This window comes from Mustela putorius, unplaced genomic scaffold, assembly GCF_011764305.1.
Source record: "Mustela putorius furo isolate JIRA1106 unplaced genomic scaffold, ASM1176430v1.1 tig00004035_pilon_pilon_pilon, whole genome shotgun sequence".
In the NCBI taxonomy this organism is placed as follows: Eukaryota; Metazoa; Chordata; class Mammalia; order Carnivora; family Mustelidae; genus Mustela; species Mustela putorius.
Window position 1 is genome coordinate 2,368,458 of NW_025422171.1, and position 23,006 is coordinate 2,391,463.

A 23,006-nucleotide genomic window follows, 5' to 3' on the forward strand; every position below is an offset into this window, starting at 1 on the left:
TAAAATAGAGGCACTAAGACATTAAATTGAGGCTTTGTAATATTGACAGATTTAGAGGCATTTTTCATTTGGGGGTTAACTATAGAATGCAAGAGATATAAATGAGCGCAAGATCTGATTGGTGAACGATGACATGCTGAAATAAGACCCGCTACTAATTGGGCAAACAATGTAATTATGAGGCAACAACATTATCCATGAAAATAACAGATACTTTTTGGTCAGCTGACCTGCCAGTCCTTCAGAGCCTTCAGAGTTGAGTGCCTTCAATGTGTAAGACATCTAGCATACAGTACCTACCACATAACACATAGTGTAAGAGGTTCCCTTCCAGCTTCACTGTCACCGAAACTCAAGGGAGATAATTTTCCATTCCCCAAGGCAATCAATGTTATGTTCCTACCTTCCTTTATCAATTTTATGATCTTGCTAAGTTATGTATTTTCCAAATAGCTTTAAGTCCTTTTTTTTTTTGGATGAGGATATAAATAAATTGCTCAGCTGCCAAATGATGACATTCAGTAGTTCATAAAAGAGGTTTACAACTTTGTTGAGTACCATAATTTTAAGTACTATTTGCAGGTCTGTAACATGCTTTATTTACTTTGAATGCTTCGAACTTAAGACAAATCTACTAAATATTTCAAAATCAGTTGTAACTTAACAAAGAGGCTGTAAAGAAAATATATAAAACTAAAAGAAATCAGTAACATTAACCAGGAAACAATAACCGACTTTTATGGCAGTACATTTTTAGAGGTAGTGTCCATACATATGAGACTGCCTTGGCTTGTAAATTATCAGAAAATTTATGCTAAAGCAAATCACTTTTGGTTTGAAACATCTTTTTAGGGGCTCCTGAGTGGCTCAGTCATTAAGTGACCTCGACTCAGGTCATGATCCCAGCGTTCTGGGATCCAATGCCATATCAAGCTCTCTGCTCAGTGGGAGCCGGCTTCTTCCTCTCCAGCTCCCCTGTGCTTGTGTTCTCTCTCTTGCTATCTGTCATAAATAAAATCTTTTAAAAAAAGGAAAAGAAACATCTTTCTAAGCTTTCAAAGTTTCAATTGCGAGACACAAGGTAGCTTCATGTGATGTGTACAGGTACGTGTTATTTTTATAAATAAAGTGACCTATATGTCAGGAAGTTCATGTAATTATACCTTCACCAAGAGTGCTGACTGCCCAGACAGCACATCTCTACTACATGAAGATCAGAATTTTCCTGGTGAAATGTTTGCATTGTAATTTAATGGTTTTTGAAAATCATTAAGAAATGTAAAACATCTGGGTGCCTAGGTGGCTCAGTTGGTTAGGCAACTGCCTTCGGCTCAGGTCATGATCCCAGGGTCCTAGGATCAAACCCCATGTCGGGCTCCTTGCTTGGCAAGGTGCCTGTTTCTCCCTCTCCCTCTGCCTGCTGCTCTGCCTGCTTGTGTTCTCTCTCACTCTGTCAAATAAATAAATGAAATTAAAAAAAAAAAAGAAATGTAAAACATCAAAGGCAATTTATTATTGAAGTAAAGTGAAGATTATCTGTCAAGTTAAACTAAACTTAAAGATGCTTTCAAATCAGTTTCAATCCAGGAATTACTCCTTTGTGTATTCAGAAACTATTTTTGTTCATCTTGCTACTCTTCGGAAATGGTACATAAAAGGAATGAAGATTACTTTGAAAATGTTTTGTAAGATAAACTTTAGCTTCGTTTTTCCCTTTCTAAAAAATAACTAGTAATTACCCATAATTACAAGAACGCAGTCTTTTTCTTCCATTCAAGTACTGTATAACCAGATTATTCAACCTAACCATGTTGCAAAGGATGTTCACTAGAATTCTAGTCCCATAAGATGCTTTGAGAAGAAACCATTAAATAAGCTGAAGAAAATCTCTTTAAGATCTTCTAGTTTCCAATGTGCATTAGTGTAGTAAAGCTTTAGCTTCACATAGTAAAACAAAAAACCAACCAAAAAAAAAAAAAACCCACTTGGTTTATTTCTCCAATTTATTTGATAACACTAAGTCATAAAGAATTAGTGATTCGTAAAACTTACTTTAGGAATCACTTTAGGATTGTTATTGTTGTAGGAACAGAAGCTGAATATTCAACAGAAATGAAACCACCGACTTAAATTAATCGATTTTATCATATAGAAAAGAAGAAACAGTAAATACTATGGTGAACTCTATCCCAGTATCAACATGGTGGTTTGGCTAGGGCTAGGTGGTCACATTTTATTGATGTGTAGGTATCACAGTATTTGAAAGTAATTAATGACAATCAGGTATTAGACTTTGTATTAGGTCACATTTATTGATCAAAATGTGTTCTTGGAAATAATCTTTAAATATAATGGAATCTGCTGAGCATCTACTATTATATCCATTACCATGTTTAAAATTTTTCCATTGGGAAGAATTAACAACACGTATAGTCCTATGATATAAGTGATAGGCCCATGGAAATTAACATAAACCCTAAATAGCTTAGTTAGGAATTGAATCTAAGTCTCTCTGCCTCTCCCCTGTACTGTATCAGTTCAAAAGGCTTTACCAGGTGAGTCCTCAGAAAGGACCATCCAGGGCAATGCAGTTATAAGCAGATGTACAAATGAGTATTGCAGCCTAAGATCTTAGGCTTACTAATAGGAATATTTGAAGATTCACCTGGCAAAGTAAACAGACATGAAAACCATCAAAACTTAAAACCACTGACTACTGTGGAAAGAATATTTAGCACATCCCTATTTAAGTGTGCTTCACTTCAGTTTTTTCATTCGACTCCAGGAATCATCAGTGACTTACCTCTGTTCATAGTCATGCTAGTCATTAAAACTAATTTACCCGGAAAGAAGTCAATAGGAGGTGAGACATAACGCTATTAGTACTGTATGGAATTTCTGAGCCAAAGATTTTCTCGTTGGTTTCACTGAACATGTTTTTGCTTTCACTTAGCTTTAAAAGAAAGTCAAACTGAACTGCCATTTGAGATTACAAAGAATGCACAAGACCCAATCTGGGGGGCGCCTGGGTGGCTCAGTGGGTTAAGCCGCTGCCTTCGGCTCAGGTCATGATCTCAGGGTCCTGGGATCGAGGCCCGCATCGGGCTCTCTGCTCAGCAGGGAGCCTGCTTCCTCCTCTCTCTCTGCCTGCTTGTGATCTCTCTCTGTTAAATAAATAAATAAAATCTTTTAAAAAAAAAAAAAAAGACCCAATCTGGGAAGCTATGCTTAAAACATAAAGAAAAATGTAACATAATCTAATTAATGCACCAGAGGCATTATTCACAAATGACTATTTTTAGAGAGAATCATTAAAGATGATTTTTTAAAAAAACTAATTTTTATATATGGGACCTTAAATATCACCTATGGCTCTCTTCAAATGACAGGTGATTAGTCTGTGCCTAACGTCCCTCCTTAATAATGAAAGAGGGTGAAACAAAAATTCAACATGTACTCCTACTCTGTCCCTTAAACAACCTGCTTTTTCTTTATCTACCCTTGGAGAAGAATCAAATTTCAACATAATCTAAGAAATACCATAATAAATCAATGAATATTCAAAGAAAAATCAAGTTTAAAATCAATATATTTCAAGCATTTGCTTTTCTTTAAAAAAATTAACTTTCCACCGCACATGTTTACAAGACTTAAGACTGGAGAAAGGGTGAAAGTCTGTTAAGTCTAACACAGAACAGGATGGTAATTCTCCACTTTCCCTGAAAGCCCAGAAAGAATGACCCAAACTACTAATAATACTAATAATATTTACTACAAATATGCCCAAATCCAGTGATTTGACTAATAACTCTGGAAATGTTTGTAAGACTGTGAAGTGAAATAAAAAAATAAATATGCTCAATATTACAGAATATAAACAAAACTTTTTCTTTCTGAATTCTGAATACTCTATTAGGGTTGGGGTGTTTTCCCAAAAGGTAATGCAAATTTTTGTCTATACAGATATGTCTCGTGTTTTTTTTTCAAAATTACCTTATGACTGTGTAATGTTCCCAGTGTCAAACATCCTATGATTGTAAATGAACTAGCACCATTTCAATAAGCTTCATAAAACAGTCTAGCTAAATACCCATGAACAAAACACACATGGTCAAAACAAAAATGTAATAAAAATATTTAGTGAAAAGACACATTTAACTCCCATTTATGGATTTTAAAAATACAAATAAAATTTTATCAATTTGATATTCAGCTTGTAACTGACTCAATACATAGCCTTGATTTATTTCCTAAAATCATACTGTAGCATCTTTTGAAAAATTAAATGCAACTTTATACCTTCAGTAATGTTAATAGAGGTAAATATTTAAACAGTATACTCATCCCTGGGTTTCTTAAAAAAACTGAAAAGTCTTAGTGAAGTTTAAAATTTTAATATTTATAAATTTAAAAAATTTTACACGTGCTGAATGGTAGCAGTGCTAACATTTTGTGACCATTAAACCACAAACTCACTGCATGGAGCTTCTTTCTTTGTACAGAGAACCAAATCATAATACCAGTATTTGCAATCTGTCATAATCTTATGTGGTAAAAAAGACACCACGCCAGGAAGCCTAGGCTCAGAACACATTTAAGGTCAGATCCCCATCAGGTACATGGTGCAGATGCAGTATTTTTAATTTCAGGTTAGGAAAATATGCTATTAGTACAAATCTGACAGCTCTTAATAGCTAAGAGGCCTAAGAATATATGTTGAAAAAGAAACAACAAATTCTCTCTACTGTTGGAAAGGCCTGGGAATAAGTGAAGTACAAACCCCAGTGGGTGAGGTGGATGAAGATGGTTTCTGATGTGAGTCTAAGAAGTCTAACGCGCCAGCTGCACCTCCCAAGCACCACTGAAGCGGTTGTGGAATATTTCAGTCTATCCAAAGTAGAGAGAGTTACAGGCCAGAAACAGATTACTTCATCCATCTTCTTTAAAAAAGAATGGATGCCCATTATTAGGTATCTTTACCTGAACCAAATATATTCTTTGGCTAAGTATGTTATGGGTTCCCATTATCATCAATGAGGAATATTTCATACTTCTCACATCTAAATTTAAGTATTTAAAGTTCAGCTTTCACCAGGGTACTTCAAATTAATTTGAGCTCAGCAACATACCTAATTTGGACATTTTTTAATTTTAGAAAATCAACTTCTGAAGAATTCTTAAATGTAGTGTTTTACCAAATCAGAGAATACCCACTTGTATTTTAAAATAATTTAAAACATTATTATATCCTCAAATCAGCTATGCTGTTTTGTATTAGAATTTATAGAAAATTATGTTAAAAAACTTACATCAAGTCAGTTCCTTATTCTGTTAAAAAAAAAAAAACCACAAACACTAAGAAGTTCTGAGGTTCCTTCTGCTTTAACAGTTAATATTTTATTCAGGAACCAATAATGATAATTATCTGTCAGAGACAGCTAACTTATAAGGTCTAATGACAACCACCCCTAATGATGGAAGTGGCAAACAGAAACAAGTAAAACTGTTTTAAAAGGGTTTTTTAAGGGTTCAACTGACAGTGAATACTAGGATACTCAAGCCTGAAATCCTTGAAACTGAAAGCTAGTTCTCTTCAATACTTGAGGGATTCATATAAGTATTAACCGAAATGGGAAATATGGTGACATCAGAAAGACAAAGACTTGATGTCTTGGTAAAAGAGAAAATTCAATCAAAGACTGTAAGGGTAGTGTTAAATATTGCTGGCCGGGGGAGGGGGGAGTTATAATAATAGAGATGCTTGGTTGTGAAGTAAAAACTTAAAAAAAAAAAAAAAAAAAGGTGTAACCATCATATCTGAACAGAGCAATGTAATGTAATTAGATACATGGTTTACAATGAAATAAGACTAAATTCTTAAAATTTGAAAACTATTGCAAAGTTGTTTTTTTTTTTAACATGTCATACTTTATACCAGACAAAAAAACTCAATGCAGTGATGTTAACATGCTCCCCCTGTCTTCCAAGAGATTAAGAGACAGCAAGGCAGAAAGACCGGGATAAATGTGTTGAGAAGGACACTGTCAAATACTGCCAAATAGTTTAGCTACCCAGGCAGCCACCTATCCAGAAGGACTGTAAAGACAAACTAATCTTTTTAACAGAGCTACAAAGAACACAGCTACAGGTGCTGTTACATGGATACAAATTGTGAAAGGACCAAGTCCCTAGTGATTGTGCGGCGGGACTCTGTAGAGACTCTGTTTGGGAAACAAATGGGAAAGGAAAATAAAAACAGAAATAAGTCAAATAAAGAATAAACTGAAAACTGTAAGTTAAAGGATACTATATATGAACAGAAATTTTGTAAAACACAAAATTCTAAAAATCATATCTTCAACAGTGTCCCTTTAACATATTAAAAGGGGGGCAAAAGTAATATTTTTGTTTTTAAAACTTTTTAACAACTTAGTTTAATACTATGAACCAATTTACTGGAATTAAGCCAATGTTCGTTATATCCACTGGGCCAAGAGCATTAAAACAAAAAACCCTCAAAACCAGAGCCAGGAAACACAGCCAAAGACAAAACTGGACAAAGTAAAACAAAGGACCCAAACTAAGCAAATATTCAACCAGGCAAACATACACAAACACCCTGAAAAGAAGTCTTAGCCATTACAATTAAAGTTGCTCCCCCATTACCTAGAAAATGGTGGGGGCTGTTTTTCCCATTTGCCACTAAACAACATTCTGGAGATACTGAAGTATCATTTGGTCCAATATGAAGTAAATCTCACTTTAACTGAAACTGATCTAATGAAACTGCAGTATTGTAATAACACCTGGGCCAATTCAGCAGATACATTTCTGTCTATAGAAAAGTTATTAAATACTGATGCCTTTTTATTTAACAAGTCATTTCTTTCCTACTCATCTTTACTCTTAACAATTTGATTATAATTTTGTCATGGCCAGCAGACCCACCCAGTTAGTTGCATATTTCAGCATCCTTTGGCAAAGGGACTATATTACTTAACACACAGATATAACTACTGAGAAAGCATTAGGGAGCTGGGAAACATATAACACCAAGAACACTGCCACATCAGACTTCACGTTAAGGAGAGAAAAGAAGAAGAAATTAAATGCACTTGTTTGAAGTATTTTAAAAAATACAGTATGTGTATTTCATGAAGAGTGATGTTAGTTTTTTCCTACCTGTCTTTTAAGATATTTTTGTTCCACCTCAGTTGTTATTTAACAGTGATCGGATTAAGAGTAATGTTCCTTACAAAGTTACGGCCCCAGGCTTTTCATTCACTCGTGTCTAACATCACATGCACTGGGTAGGTGTAATTTTGATGCTCCAGTTTTTTTAACTATAATTGTTAGTAGCACAGAGTCATACAAAGTTTTGCACAGCATCTCATGTGAAGGTGCATATACTATATGCAATTCAGATATCAACACTACATTCGAAGGACAGTTGAGCGTGTTCAAGAACACAGAAGGAGAAAGCCCACCCCTTGGAAGCACAGCTGCAGAGTGCGCCTGCACCACAGTCCTCTGTCACTGTGCTGTGGGATTTCTGACACTGAAGTAGGCAGAGTTTCATATGCTGCAGTTTATAAATTAGCTTACATTTCCATAATTTAAGCTGGCACATAGAATTAAGTGGAGCATGGCAGCAGTACAAAAGTCCTGATTAGAAAAGTCAAACTAGAGGATCTAAATAGGAATTTTTTAATCTCTTAAATTAAATTTACATGGCTCCTGTGAAATGAGGAGAATGTCCACTCTAGCATAATTATTGCCCCTAATGCCCCAATGTATAATAGTCTGTATGAATCAGTAATTCACATCCTTTAAAATAGTTATTGCTTAAGCAAGCCATTCAGAGTAGATTATTAGCCATGGCTACATGGCTGAAGAGATACATACTCAAAAAGTTAGACTACAAATGAATGAGCCTTTCATTTCACTCATAAACCCACATAAATACACGATCAAAAGGGCACCAGGTTCATAGCAGCTAACACCCTAAACCAACTCTGAAGCATCAAGACTTGATTTCTTACTAAAACAAATCTGCTCTTTTTTGTATTTTCTTTTTAAAATTAAGGCAATGAAATGGCTACAGTTCCTAAAGTTCTTTTTATGGAACAAAAATATACATGTATTTTCCTCCTTAAGTTCAGGCATCAGAGTATGATTAGAGACCTGCATTATACAAAACCTGCGACACCAGGGATGTTACAAAAAAGAAAGAGCGAGAGCGTGTGCTATAAGAAGCCAACAAACACCCGGTGTGTCTTCTTCCTGCTCAATTATAAACCTTATCATCAAAGGGAGGAAAAGTGTGAAAGCACAAAACCTCTTAGGAGTTTCCAATGTCTTCTGCATTGATTCAAAACTTTTGGGGTGGCAAAGGGGAGGGGCTTATTAAGATGAAGAATCCAAGGCCCAACATACAGAAATTATGACTCTGAGGATCTACAGTTGGACCCAAGAACTACCTTTTCAACCAGCTCCTTGAGTGATGCAGGTGATCTATGGACAACATTTTGAGAAATAACAGGGAGCATATGTCCATCTAATATTTAATTTAACAAAAATTCTAAACTTTGGCTAGCCACCTAATGTTTTGATAAGGGGGGAAAGGCACTGAATATGCATTTCATGGTGCCATATCTGTTTGCACATATATGGAATTGAAAATCCTAAATCACCATTCAAAATCTACAAGACATATATGACATATTGTGGCTAACACCCAACAGCAGAAGCTGATTCAAAGTGACCTCTCCTGTTTCACTGCATTAAATATCAAACTTTCAGGCTCTCTGAAATCCAAAATGGCCAAGGAACTGAAGAACAGGACAAGACTCAAGTCAGCTTTTAGCAATTCAGTGCACTTTGCAGAAAGATCTAAATTATGCATAAAGTTTTGTTGTTTATTTTACACAAAGGAGACCACCAACATTTGCCATAAATTCTTCTAAACTCTTTAGGAAGGCCATCTTCTGCTTCCGATCCAGCGTAGGAGGAGTGCTGCTTGCAGTGAGTTTGTTGAAGGCATCTGCTAATCTCTGGTAAATAACTGGGTCTTGTTGACTTGACAGTAATGTTTCAACCAATTCAGAGTATTCAGCCTATTGAAGAGATAAAGTACACATAAGAACATTTATCTTCTTCAAATGTCACACAATAAATCACATCAGGTACTGCCTTGTGGAATTCTGAAAGCAGGGTATAACAGATCTTTTCTCTTATATTAAAGTATAACTGTCATATAACATTATATTAGTTTATGTACATAATAACTCCATATTTAAATACATCGTGAAATGATCATGACAACTCTTTTTAACAGTTAACATTTACTGAAAGTTTATATTTCAAGTACTGTTCCAGTCATTTACATTCATAAATCACTTTTTATAACAATCCTATGAGGTAAGTACTGTTTATACTTCTGTTCCATAGATGAAGTTCTTACATACAGTGATAGAAGTAATATGTCCAAGACTGCACTGCATCCCCCCCCCCTTTTTTTTTTTTTAAAGATTTATTTATTTATTTATTTGACAGAGAGAGAGATCACAAGTTAGGCAGAGAGGCAGGCAGAGAGAGAGGAGGAAGCAGGCTCCCTGCTGAGCAGAGAGCCCGATGTGGGACTTGATCCCAGGACTCTGAGATCATGACCTGAGCCGAAGGCAGCAGCTTAACCCACTGAGCCACCCAGGCGCCCCCCCCCCTTTTTTTTGATTGCACTGCTTTTACAGCAAGAATCCAGGCTGCTTGGCTCCAGAAGTCATGCAATTACCAACGTTGCTGTGTTCCTCTTCTCTGTTTTCCAAGCACATTTTTCATATTTATTTTGGATTTTATATATAACCTAAGTCTGCAACCTGACTTTCAACAGTTTTCCAGAGGTTTCTATAGACATCCTGTTGACTCAGTTCTGAGGACAGCAGAGTCACACAAAGGCAGACAGGAGTTGTTTGTAAGGAGGTGGCATAGTGGGAGGACTGTATTTCAGTCCTTTCTCAAGGTGGAAGCAGGACACTTTGACCAAATGTAATGGACCAGTAATGGACCCAATGGCTCTGGGAGAAAGAGCATAAGAAACACAGGAACATGGGAGTGGGGTGGGGGTGTACGTGTAGAGAGTCTGGTTCTAATGCCCTCTATATAAAGCCTTATATAGAGGAGTAGGTGTGGGGTTAAGGGACATTCAAACAAAATAGCTTTTCAAGAAAAAAGTAGACCTGACACTACTTTTCATTAGCTCCTTGGGATATCATAATAGACCAAATGATGAAATGAAATGTTAATTACGTTTGGAAAGGAAGAGTAAGGCACAGTAGCCATCCTTGACCTACAAGCATGAAACCAGGATGGCCACCTGAAGTGCTCTATCCAAGGAACAGGCCTCTCACAGAGGAGTAAGTATAAACTCAAATCATTTCCCAAAATGATAGTCCTTCTAGGGCCAGACCCAGCAAGATTTTATATTAGCCAAACCTAAAGCCCTGCTCTCCTTTCTACAATGTGTAAATTTTTTTTTTAAAGGCAACTGAAATGCAATGGCTTATATCTACAGGGAAAAGACACCTATCCTCTTACTAAGCAATACGGAAGTAAGATGACAGCAAAAGGCCACAGACCTGAGGTAGGCACCATCTGCAGAAAGTAGTACCTACAGAACACAACAAGACCTGAAGTCCCAGAATAACTTTAGCTTGGGGTGCAGGTCGCATAGGAAGTCTATAAGGAGTCTTTAAGTAACATGAAAGGCCTCAAAATCCTATCTTTATTAGGTAAATAAAATCAAACTCCAAGTGCCACTCACAGCAAATACTATGGACTCTAAACAAGGAAGGAAAGAAAAAAAAAAGCCAAAGCCTTTTTGTAATAACAATAATAAAGTAAATCACTTAGTCATGAGGGACATTTACATGTGCTTGGTGGTGGGGGTGGGGAGACCAAAAAAGGGGAAAGGAGTGTTGGGTAACTAAGGCAGCTGATGACCCAATATAGTTTTTCTCATATACCTGAAGGGACTAGGGAAGGGACTGAAATATTGGAATACTGGAATACTGAAATAGGGAAGGGATAGGTGAGCTAGCGTAACTTTTCTTCCATTATATTAACCCCCAGTGAATGAGTACTTCAGAGTCTTTAAAGGCTGAACAAAATAAAATGAAACAATATATTCTTTTCCATAGTGTAATATGAAGTAATACACTTTGAATACTGTGACAGAAAATACACACTGCTGATTTCCATGCTTTCCTAAGGCAGACTCCTCTGCGTCCATGGTCTTACTCCTCTGGTCTCCCTTGTACTATGAGTTCCTCAAGAACAAAAACCATGTCACTACTATTCGTTCAGGCTGATTCCTGGTTTCTAGCACTTGTTTAAGGAAAAGCTTAAGGGCAGCAATCAATGCAAAGGATGATTCACAACAGTGGAGAAAGGAAAAGAAGTCCTTATTAACTGACAAACAGACTGTCAAATAAACACAGAAAGTCAGAAGTAACAAGGAAATAAATACAGCCTCACCGAAATAGAACGGAAGCAATGAGTCACAGATTCTCTAAGAACTACAAGTATTAAAGGCCCACTGTCTGTATGAATAATCTCCTTGCTAAAGAGTCCCATGAAAACACTTATGTCCAGTACCTGATGCAAGCACACCAATGTGTAGAAAGCTTCACCGGCTGCAGTGGTCATCTCTGTGTTGTGCTTTTGCAAAACCAGCATATCAAAAACCAGCTGAAAGTATACAACATAAAACATCTAAATAAAAACACATGATTATCATACAGTCTTCCAGCCCCTCCCCATTCCAAAAAAAAAAAAAGAGGGGTGGTAGTTGTTCTTATTTATTAAATAAATCTGAAAATTAAAGAAAAGTTTTTTAAAAATCCAACCATAAAGGGGCTGTTACCTCTTGCTGTGATAAACGAAATCATCAAGTGACCAAATTCCCTGTTACTTTTAACCACTCTGATTTTCAAAAATACACAATAATAGCAGAGAATAATGTATTCAGGGAATTATAGCCAGAAAGCACAGTGAACAAAAAGTAATGATTTCCTGCTTTATGAATGATGTAAGCATTTCCTCATTTGAATGAAGATTTACATGCACTCTGGGGTGCAGGTCGCATAGGAAGTCTATAGAGTCTTTAAGTAACATGAAAGGCCTCAAAATCCTATCTTTATTAAGACCATAATTATTAAATTAAGACCTTAATTATTAAAGCAGATTTTTTCACGACAGGCCACCCAAACCTCTTACCTTAAGAAAGTGCCGTGTTGCTAAAAAAAGAGGTGAATCTGTTTCTTGTGCTTTAGCACACTGTTCAGCTAACGGTGTCAAAGCTTCCAGGCAAAGCTGGCAAACCTCCGAACTCATTCTGATCATGAAGGTCAAGGACAAACTAGATATATTTGACTTTAATTAAAGATTAAAAAGTTATAGCTATTAGCAAATTCTAGGACTGAATACAGATAAGGGAGTAGGTTAGCGTGCAGTATGTCTATACACCATTATGTGAGAAAAGGTTTCCAGTGGTTCTGAATGGGAGCTGGACTATAGATTTCTAGTGTTTCTGATCAAGAGGACACAACTGATAAAAAGTCTTACTTTTCTCTCCTATCCGGTAGCTAAGATCAGAGACTCAGCAACAGTATATGACATTACTAACTGGGGCTCTTAACGAAAAGAGTGACTTTGGGATCAGGCACCAAACACCTGTGGGATCTGTGAAAGGAGAACAAGGTGAGGCAAACTAACAAAAGAAACACAGAACTAAGATAGTTAGAGAGATGACTGCTTTCTAAAGAAATAAAACTAAAACACAAAAGAAATTTTTTAAAAAACACCAATTTAAAAAACTTCTTTAAGGTAAGATCTTTTTCCCCAAGTGACAAATGATAATGACGCTCAGTTAAAGGATATGATGTCATTCCTAGTTCTAAAGAGTACATCAGACTTTTAAAAAGATCTTCAGGAAGCTGTGGTATTTTTTCAGGAAAAATCTCACAGATAAATGTGATTAATTTGTAGTACTGATTACAAAGGGTTGGAAACTGAAAAAGAAATATTATTTAGATGCTTACTAGTATCTAATTTCTATATTCATTAATGCAGTAAATAAAGTAATAACTGACAAACTTTAAAGTACAATGATGTCTTGAAAACATATTCAAGATATAGAAAACATGAAGATCAAATTAAATGTAAAAATAAATTATAATAAAGGGAATATTTTAGTATACAAAAGTAATACATAGTAGGAACAATTATCTTCTGGACAGTTAATAAAAGCTACAGCCAACTGCAGATAGCCTCTTTACCTTGAAAAGTAGACAAAACAGCCAAATTTCAAATTATTAAATGACCTATGATTAAAACCCTTTTGCAAATGTGTTTATTTGCATTCCAGCATGTTAGAGAAATACAAATTGTTAAGATTATGTATAGAATAGAATATTCACTCCTTCACACTTCCAAAAGTTGGCTGACAGTCCTGGAAAACTGAAGTAAAAAGCAGGCAATGTACACTTAATACACATCTAATTGTTTAACGGTCTATTTGATGAGAAAAAACTCTCAAAACCAAACCAAAAATCCTAAAAGAAAAGCAATATACAGAACTTACTAAACATCCCCCTACTACTAGTAGCTACATGAATACTTGGCTAACAGGGCTTCAGAATCCTCTCCTAAAAACATTTCTCAAGGAAAGAAGTATGTGGTCCCAGCCCACTGTGGGAATCTGGCAGAACCTCCTATTCTTAAACCCCAACTTTCAACCACTTCTCAACCTCTATCTTCTTCCTTCCCATGACTGACTTCTCTTTTCCTCTCCCACTCCAGCTTGTGTGAGCTCCAAACATGCGCACATGCACACACTTCCCATTTCCTTCCCATCCACATCTTTGTTCTCATCTTTACCGTCTATGACAACTCACAAAAGAGACTCTCCTCCCCTGTGGTACTTAAAGGAAGAAGAAAAGACGGACTCATCACCACTGATATTGACTGCTGAAACCAAGACATGCGGTTATCAGAACGTACACAAATTTAAAAACTGTGGTACTCTTGGTTTTTTACCATCCCACTTCTACATGGGGTGGATAGAAAATGCCTTCTACAGCTCAATCCCTCACATCTGAGAATAATGTTCAGAAGTATCAGTGAATACACCCAAACATATAACTTAAGTTGTCTAATGACAATTTAATGATGAGGGAATCAGAACTGCCAACATTAGAACTAAGTTTCTAAAAGAACCACTTTTTTCTGTCACTAATCATCAGTGAATGCAGGACTCTGGGCCATGATTAAATGAGGACATAAACTGCACATTGAGCTGCATACAGGAGTGTGAATGACACTCCTGTCATTTTAGGAACTTAAAATTCTAGTTTTCATGTGTACTTAACAGATAAACAGGTACTTATACCCCCTTCATGAAATCAGGTGTATTCTTATCTAAAACATCTTAACTCCAAACATACACACTTTGGATGTTCACATTCACCCCCTTCATGAAATCAGGTGTATTCTTATCTAAAACATCTTAACTCCAAACATACACACTTTGGATGTTCACATTCACTGTCTTCAATTACCTTCAAAAGATCCTGTGACATCAGAGGCAGAATTAGGTTCACTCCATATAAAACAACATCAGCTGCAGACACAGACCTGTTTGCTGCTTGCCCTGGCTCATGTCCTCTGAACACTTCATCTATGGGGGGAGCGGGGAAAAAAAAGCTGTCTTAGAATTGCAACATCAATAAGCCAATAGAATTAGATATATTCTATCCTACTTTGCCCTGGGTCATCCTTTTATATTTTACTTTTTAAGATCTCTGAGTACATGATGAGGATATGAGGATATTCTGTGTTTATGTTATTATTCTACAATGATAAAAGTAAAGTAAAACCTATTCCACTGACACACTATACCGTAAGTTAAACAAGTTCCACAGTAATACTTATTTTATCTCCTAGCTGTATGAAATTTTTCTATGCTATAAAGCTATGGGGGAAAACAAAGAAATTAAAATGTTACATGAAAAAAAAAGCAGTCAAAAATAACTACTGATATGAAAAAGGGTTATTATCCTTAATCTATTAAAAATACGCATATAGGGGCGCCTGGGTGGCTCAGTGGGTTAAGCCGCTGCCTTTGGCTCAGGTCATGATCTCGGGGTCCTGGGATCGAGTCCCGCATCGGGCTCTCTGCTCAGCAGGGAGCCTGCTTCCCTATCTCTCTCTCTCCCTGGTTGCCTCTCCATCTACTTGTGATTTCTCTCTGTCAAATTAATAAATAAAAGCTTTAAAAAAAAAACGCATATAAATTAAGAATCCTCCTAAGACCTAAATAAGTAAGTGAGCAAAATCCACAAACACCTAACAAAACCAGAAGCCCAGTGAAAAATAGTTCATTCGGGTGCCTGGGTACCTCAAGCTTGTAAGTGTCTACCTTTGGCTCAGGTCGTGATCCCAGGGTCGTGGGATAGAGCCCCACACTGGGCTCCCTGCTCAGGGTGGAGTCTGCTTCTCCCTCTCCCTCCACCCCTCTCCCCTGCTTGTGCTCTGAGACTCACACTCTCTCAAACAAACAAATAATATCTTTTTACAAAGTTTAAGAAAAAAAAAAACCCAGTTCATTCTACTCATTAATGAAACAATGCAAATTTTTAAAAGATACTACTTCTGATTCATTAAAAAGACTTTTTTTTTTTTAAGATTTTATTTATTTATCAGAGAGTGGGGGGGGAGAGCGAGCACAGGCAGACAGAATGGCAGGCAGAGGCAGAGGGAGAAGGAGGCTCCCTGCTGAGCAAGGAGCCCTATGTGGGACTCGATCCCAGGACGCTGGGATCATGACCTGAGCCGAAGGCGGCTGCTTAACCAACTGAGCCACCCAGGTGTCCCAAGAGCCTGATGCAGGATTTGATCCCAGGACCCTGAGATCATGACCTGAGCTGAAGGCAGTGGCTTAATCCACTGGGCCACCTAGGCGCCCCCTTAAAAAGACTTTTAAATGTTAATACATTTAAATGTTGGTGAGGATACAGTATAACAGTTACCTTCAAAAGTAATTCATTAAAAGCCTATTGAGCACTGTATATACTAAAGATATAATCAGAAATTCAGAAAGAGATTTGTCCACAGAAGCGGTTGCTGCATTACCAGTTATAAGAGCAAAATCATACATATTCCAAATGTCCAGTATTAGGGAAATCAGGTTAAATTCCAAAATGTGGAACACCATGCAGCCATGAAAAATCTTAATGACAAGAAAAAGGCTAACAACACATTGACAAAAAAGGGCAGAATATAAAATTCTATTTAGAGTATGATCACAAAATATACAAAATAACTAAAAGGGCAATGACCACAATGCCATTTATATTTGACTCTAGATTATGTCAAAGAATGGATGATTTTTCTATCTCTGAACTTCAAAATTTTCTACTAAGAGCAAATTACTTTATAACAAACAAAAAAAAGGTAAAGTCGGGCGCCTGGGTGGCTCAGTGGGTTAAGCCGCTGCCTTCGGCTCAGGTCATGATCCCAGGGTCCTGGGATCGAGTCCCGCATTGGGCTCTCTGCTCAGCGGGGAGCCTGCTTCCTCCTCTCTCTCTGCCTGCCTCTCTGCCTACTTGTGATCTCTCTCTGTCGAATAAATAAATAAAATCTTTAATTAAAAAAAAAAAAAGGGTAAAGTCAGGTTTTTTAAAAAAAAGGCATTTCTACTTAAAAATGACTTTTTCCAGCCTGTGACCTTCTTCCCTAGGAGTCTCCTTTCCAGTTGGAAAAATGGCATGTTCTGAAGCCAGGCACTGGTGAACCTCAACTGCATCTAGCAGGAAACCTGTACCTGCTCTGGAGCCCTGGGAAGCTGATCCTCAAACTCCTACCCAACTCCCAGGGCTTGCTCCTAAAAGATAGGGCTCTCAGGACTATATAAAACATCCTGCTTTGTGCTTGGTGGGACACAGCTCTCCAGCCACAAGCTTTCCTAAGGATTAAAGAATATAGAGCAGAAGCCCATTTCCACTTATGCTTTTAATCTCCAACCTACAATATAAGTTGTATTTCATAATATTTAATGTATTTTCTATTTTATCTCAATTATATTTATTTTTAAAATAATTACTTAAATTATCACTTTCCTTTTTGTCACCTATTTTATCGGCTAATGCTGTTTCTTTTCATCTTTTTGACTTTTTATTGTGAAAATCTGCCATTCATCTATATAATATGTTCTTAGAATGGCAGACTGCACCTCAAACTGGTAACTGGGATGCCTTTTCCCTCTCCACCCTTTCAATACAAGCTCTTAACTTTGAGTCAGACTCCTCAGAGCACAGGGTTCTTGACCTAGGGCTTTATAGCCCTGGAAAGTCTATAGCTTAGTTCCTAAGAGTTCACAACCAACTATTAACCTTCGGTAAAGCTCTGAGGCTGATGTAACATACACTTTTTAAGGGAAAGGCTCAATAACTACTTCAGATTTTAAAGGAACATGTGCTCTAGAAAAGGTTAAGAACTCTTGGATGGAGAAGCGTCAACCTGAACAAATCAGAAAACATAGGAATGACACTTGGTGAGAGGCTGGGCCTAGACACAGACGGGCAGCTGAGGCTTTGGTATAGAAAGAATTCACTGAGGGGAAGTGCAGGATAGTGCTTCTTTCCTAGATACGCCTTATTAACTGTGAAGGAGAGTAAACCCTCTGGACTATAAAACTGGTAGTGTTTAGGGTAGGGGCAGACATCACAAAAACCTATTGTTCAGGGAATAAGGAAAATAAATTAATAAAGGAAACAGAGAAGGAAGAATCTCAAGTACTGGGTTAAAGTGGAATGTCACAGCACCCAACTCAGAAAGAGAATCTTACAAGGATATCAGAAGTGTCCACAATTGTGAATATCTGCACAAAGTATGAAAGAAGGCCCTAAACAGGATTCATTTTTCTCTAAGAAAACAAGATCCCTTGGGTTTTAAGGCAAGGTTGGCAGTGGGTTAAGAGGCAAGTGAAGGAAAACTATGTAAATAAGTGATGTTTCAATTAGTAATGAAGTTCTTCCCTGTAATAACAACTTGCTTAACCTTCTGGTTGCGGGGAACAATGCTAGGCACCATGATACTTTGCAGCTTTTGAAGACACTTCAAAAAGCATTTATCACATACCCACTTTAGCAGAATAAATGAAGAAGGCTAATTGACTTTCCCAAGGTCAGGCTGTCTGTGAGACCCTAAGTTAAGTCTTCCAAGTATGGCCTTTCAGCTCCAGAATTCAGTGTTACTCATCCCAACAAGGATTCTAAACCAAGCTGCAATCTGGAAAGTGCTACACTTCTGGCTGATAGCTACCAAAAGGGAGTGATTTGGTCAATAAATATAACGCCAGAGTACTAGTGTGGCTCAGTCGGTTAAGCAGCTGTCTTCGGCTCAGATCATGATCCCAGGGTCCTGGGATCAAGCCCCACATCAGGCTCCCTGCTTAGTGGGAAGTCATCTTCTACCTCTGCCCCCCTTCACCCCTGCTCATGTTCACTCACACACACAGTCTCTCCCTCTCAAATAAATAAAATCTTAAAAAATAAATAAATAAAGCGTACCTCAGAAAAGACTGGCCTCTGGCATCCCATTCAGATGCTAGGATGTGAATCCCAGTCCTGCAACTTACTAGCTATTGATCTGCAGGCAAATGACATGACTTTCTCTGTGCCTGTTTCCTCATCAACAAAATGAGTGTAACAATGATACTTATTTCTTGCCTTTGTGATATAAACAGTGCTTAGCATTTTTAAGAACCTAATAAATACAAGATGATTACTATTATTCCTATAAGGGAAGCACCAAGCAGGAAGGGATGTTGGTCCTACCCCTTTGCTTCAACCAAAAAGACCAACTTTCATGATTTTATAAACTGAATTTTCTCATAAAATTTCACTTAAAAATATTCCTTTGCTTAAAAAAAAAAAACAATAAAAAATAAAAATTTAAAACCATTACACTGCATCTTACCTGTATCACTGAAATCTATGAATTCTTTTGATAGAAGGTTAGTAAGAAGTTCCATAATGAGAAGCAGGTCTTGGTATTGCTCTTCCTCTGCTGTAACATCTATTCTTTGTCGCCCTAAGTTATTCTTAGAATATACTTGCAGCAAAGTAAGGCAGGCTTCATATAGGTTCATAGCTTTGGACTGTAAGAGAATGTGCATAAATTACACTACTAAGAAGAACTTAGTTTGGAAAAAATATAAGCCCTAAAAGAAACTATAATCTAACAAATTTACTCTGAATCCCAAGAGTAGCTCAAATACTTGTTTTAAACTATTATAAAACATTAAGAAAAATGAAAAAGCATACCTTAAAGATTGCAGTTGTATTTTAAAAATTAGCAGTTTCTAACAAAATCTGACATCTTTTTTTGTTGTTGTTGTTCATTTCATAACACATACTAGAGAGATAATAATATTTTGGCAGCAGAACTGCTGTACTTTTGCTGTTTCAATTTCTTATATAACATTTATTATTTTAAGATTTAACACTGTTTAACTTGCAAAAGCAGAGAGTACCAAACAGTGGTCTTAAACATCAGAATAAATGGCAATGGCCTGCCCTCTCAGTCATGCATCTGTGACTGATTTGTAATATTTATAAAATAAAATCTTACTTTTGAGCAGGTGTCTTTGATCTAGCAAAAAAATGTACAAATCAGGAACCCATTATGAAATAGTTTAAAACAAGATTTATACTAATCTGCAGGCAAATACAAATATATTCCTTTAAGACAGTTTTAAAACAGCTTTCCAAATAACTTCTAAGGATTAAAAAATGCACCTTTGCTTACTGATCATAAAAGAATTCAGTGTCTAAATATCCATTTGATTTATAAAGCAAAGACACAAATTGCCACTTAAAATTTTAAGCTTTAGAGTTTCAACAGACAGAAACTGATTAAATTTTTCTACTATTGTCTTATCAAATATTCCTCATTTGGTTGAGTTTGACAGAATAACATATTATATAAAAAATTACTTATTACTAACAGTATTAGGTCAGTAATTTATATTCCTTCAATAAGCCTTCCTCTGAATTCTGAGTTCTTCTGGAAAATTCTGAAGTCTTTTTGAAAACTCTTTTGGAGGCACAAAAATATTTCAGATAGTATTCACTGAATTTAAAGTAAAGTATCTGTTATTTTGTTATACTTTAAGGAGTTCTAATCCTAAAGGGATAAAATTAGAAAGCACTTACCTCTCCAAGATAGCATATCTGTTTATGTGCAACTTCAACAAAAACTTCTATTATGAGATTGACAGTCTCTGGGGTATTTTTGTAAACTTCCATCAATCCAATGCAATTGGTAAGGAAGTCCATCAAAAAATTAAAAAGAATTGCTACATTGTCAATCTGGGTAGCCTCAGCAATGCCACAAAGGGCCTCCAGTGTGGCAGTGATTTCCTGCTTGACTTCCTCTTGTTGACACATCTGCTGAAAGTTTTCTTGATTTATCACTCTTAAGAATCGCTGCTGAAGTGGCTGAAGAACCTATCAATGATAGTAAAACACAATTTTCTAAAGTTTAATTCACATGTTTCATTTATTTCAACTTTATTTCCTCAACTTGGATAAATACTCACTTTATAAAGCATTACAAACTGTACCATGTTACATTCTCCATTTAAAAGACTTTATTTATTTTGCAGAGAAAGAGAGCATGTGTGTGCATGTGCAAGTAGGGGTAGGGGAGGAGAGGGAGACAATCTTAAGCATAGAGCCCAACAAGGGGCTTCATCACACGACCGTGAGATTATGACCTGAGCCAAAATGAAGATACATACTCAACTGACTAAGGCACTCAGGGATCCCAACATTCCCCATTTTGAGGGTCATCATAAATTCTGGCCTACATAAAGAAGTAACAGTGCACTAGTCATTAGGGAAATGGGTATCAAAACCACAATATGATATCACCTCGTTCATTTTAGAATGGCCATCATCAAAAGGACAAGAGATAAATGCCAGCAAGGATGTGGAGAAAAGGGGATCCCAGGGCACTACTAATGGGGATGGTAAACTGGTGCCGCCCACTATGGCAAATAGTATGGAGGACCCTCAAAAAATTAAAAACAGAATTACTACATGACCCAGTAATTTCACTTCTGGATATGTACCCAAAGGAAATAAAAACAGCAACTTGAGAAGACATCTGTACCCCCACGTTCACTGTAGCATTATTTACAATTCCCAAGACCTGGAAACAACCTGAGTGTCCGTCAATGGATGAATGGATAAAGAGTTATGGTACATATGCAACGGAATACTGAGCCATAAAAAATGGTAAATCCTACCATTTGCAACCATATGGATGAACCTTGAGGGTGTATCTTAAGTAACTCAGACAAAGGAAAATACCATATGATCTTACTTAAAATGAGGAATTTTAATAAAATAGTAAAATAAAGTAACAAAAAATTCCAACTTTCAGAAAAAGATTTGTTAAAAAAAATGTTCTGTAAAAAAGAAACAGACTTGTAGTTACTAGAGGTGGAGGTGGAGGGGAATAGTTTTAAGAATAAGTAAGTACTAGAAGTGTAATGTACAACATGATGACTACAGTTAATACATATTATTATGCTGTATGATATATATGAAAATTCTTAAAAGAGTTCTCATCACAAGAAAAAAATTTTTTTTGTTTTTTCTTTTTATTGTATCTATATGAGATGATGGGTGTTGACTAAACTTCTTATGGAAATTACTTCACAATATATGTAAGTCAAACCACTTCCTGAAGTAATTTAGTTTCCAACAACCACCAATCACAGAACATGACTTAGTCAATGCCATTCACAGAATTCTGTCACGATCATCTCTTTCTAATTCGTTAACTGCCCCCACCCCCAAAGATTAAATTTAAGTCTCCAAAGGGCCAGAGAGTAAATACAGACTTCGCAGAACATGTCATCTCTGGCCCAATTATCCAATTACAGTTGTACAATAGTACAGAAGCAGCCGGAGATACAAATGTAAACAATTGAACATGACTGAGTTTCAATAAAACTTTATTTACAAAGTGAAAGCAGGCCAGATTTGGTCTGGTTTGGTGGGTTCCAATTTGCCTCTGTTTTACAGGTCAAATCCAACATGCACCTCTTGCCTGTTTTTCTCTTTTCTAACTCCTCTTAGCAGAGAACATAACTTCAGATAATCAGTCCTGTCCTGAGTGAAAATGTATATTTAGGAAGATATCTTAATTCTATTTAAAGCTATATATATGAGAGCACAATTATTTAAATTCTGGTCTGAAGTCTAATTCTGTTACTGTGTCCCTTCTCAGACATTAAGAGCATTCTAGTCACAAGGACTACAGGCCATCCACCTACATAAACTGGTTAACTCTTGGTTCCTGATTTAAAGCTAATTTACATAAGGCAATGTATCCACAGTGGTTATTGGTTGAATTATGTACCCCCCTCAAACTGACATGTTGAAGTCCAAACCCCAAGTACCTCAAAAAGAGGCCTTATTTAGAAACAGGGATGGTGCAGATATAAGTAAATTAAGAAGAGATGATTAGGGTGGGCCTCTGATTCAGTATGACTGATATCTTTACACAGACATGCACACATGGAGAATGTCATGTGAAGATGAAGACAGAGATTATGATGATGCTTCTACAAAGTAAGGAATGCCAAAGACGGCCAGAAACCACCAGAAATTTGGGGAGAGGCCTGGAACAGCTTCTCCCTCACAGCCTTCAAAAGGAACCAATCCTACCAACACCCTGATCTTGGATTTCTGGTCTATAGACAATAAATTTCTGTTTTTACACCACTAAATTTGTGGTATTTTGTTGCGGCAGTCCTAGCAAACTAATATGTGGTTAATTTGCATCTCCACATTCAAAACAAGGGGCTATTTCACGGATTTTTTAGGCTTTCATTTGAGTTGTGGGCTAAATGTGCCCAAACCACAAAATACTTA

General features: G+C 36.6%; 1 protein-coding gene across 4 annotated transcripts in view; it reads right to left on the minus strand.

Moving 5' to 3' along the window:
- Positions 1-4,378: 4,378 nt before the first annotated feature.
- Positions 4,379-23,006, minus strand: part of XPO4 (exportin 4) — a 123,261-nt gene continuing 104,633 nt past the window's right edge. For all 4 annotated transcript variants that reach the window (XM_004774330.3, XM_004774332.3, XM_004774331.3 and 1 more), the window contains 7 exons: positions 20,274-20,567; positions 19,036-19,216; positions 14,616-14,734; positions 12,937-13,067; positions 12,274-12,391; positions 11,653-11,745; positions 4,379-9,116 (listed from right to left, as the gene is read on the minus strand). In XM_004774330.3, the coding sequence (XP_004774387.2) occupies positions 8,919-9,116; positions 11,653-11,745; positions 12,274-12,391; positions 12,937-13,067; positions 14,616-14,734; positions 19,036-19,216; positions 20,274-20,567 (1,134 nt within the window). In that variant the 3' untranslated portion in view covers positions 4,379-8,918. The remainder of the gene's footprint in view (positions 9,117-11,652; positions 11,746-12,273; positions 12,392-12,936; positions 13,068-14,615; positions 14,735-19,035; positions 19,217-20,273; positions 20,568-23,006) is intronic.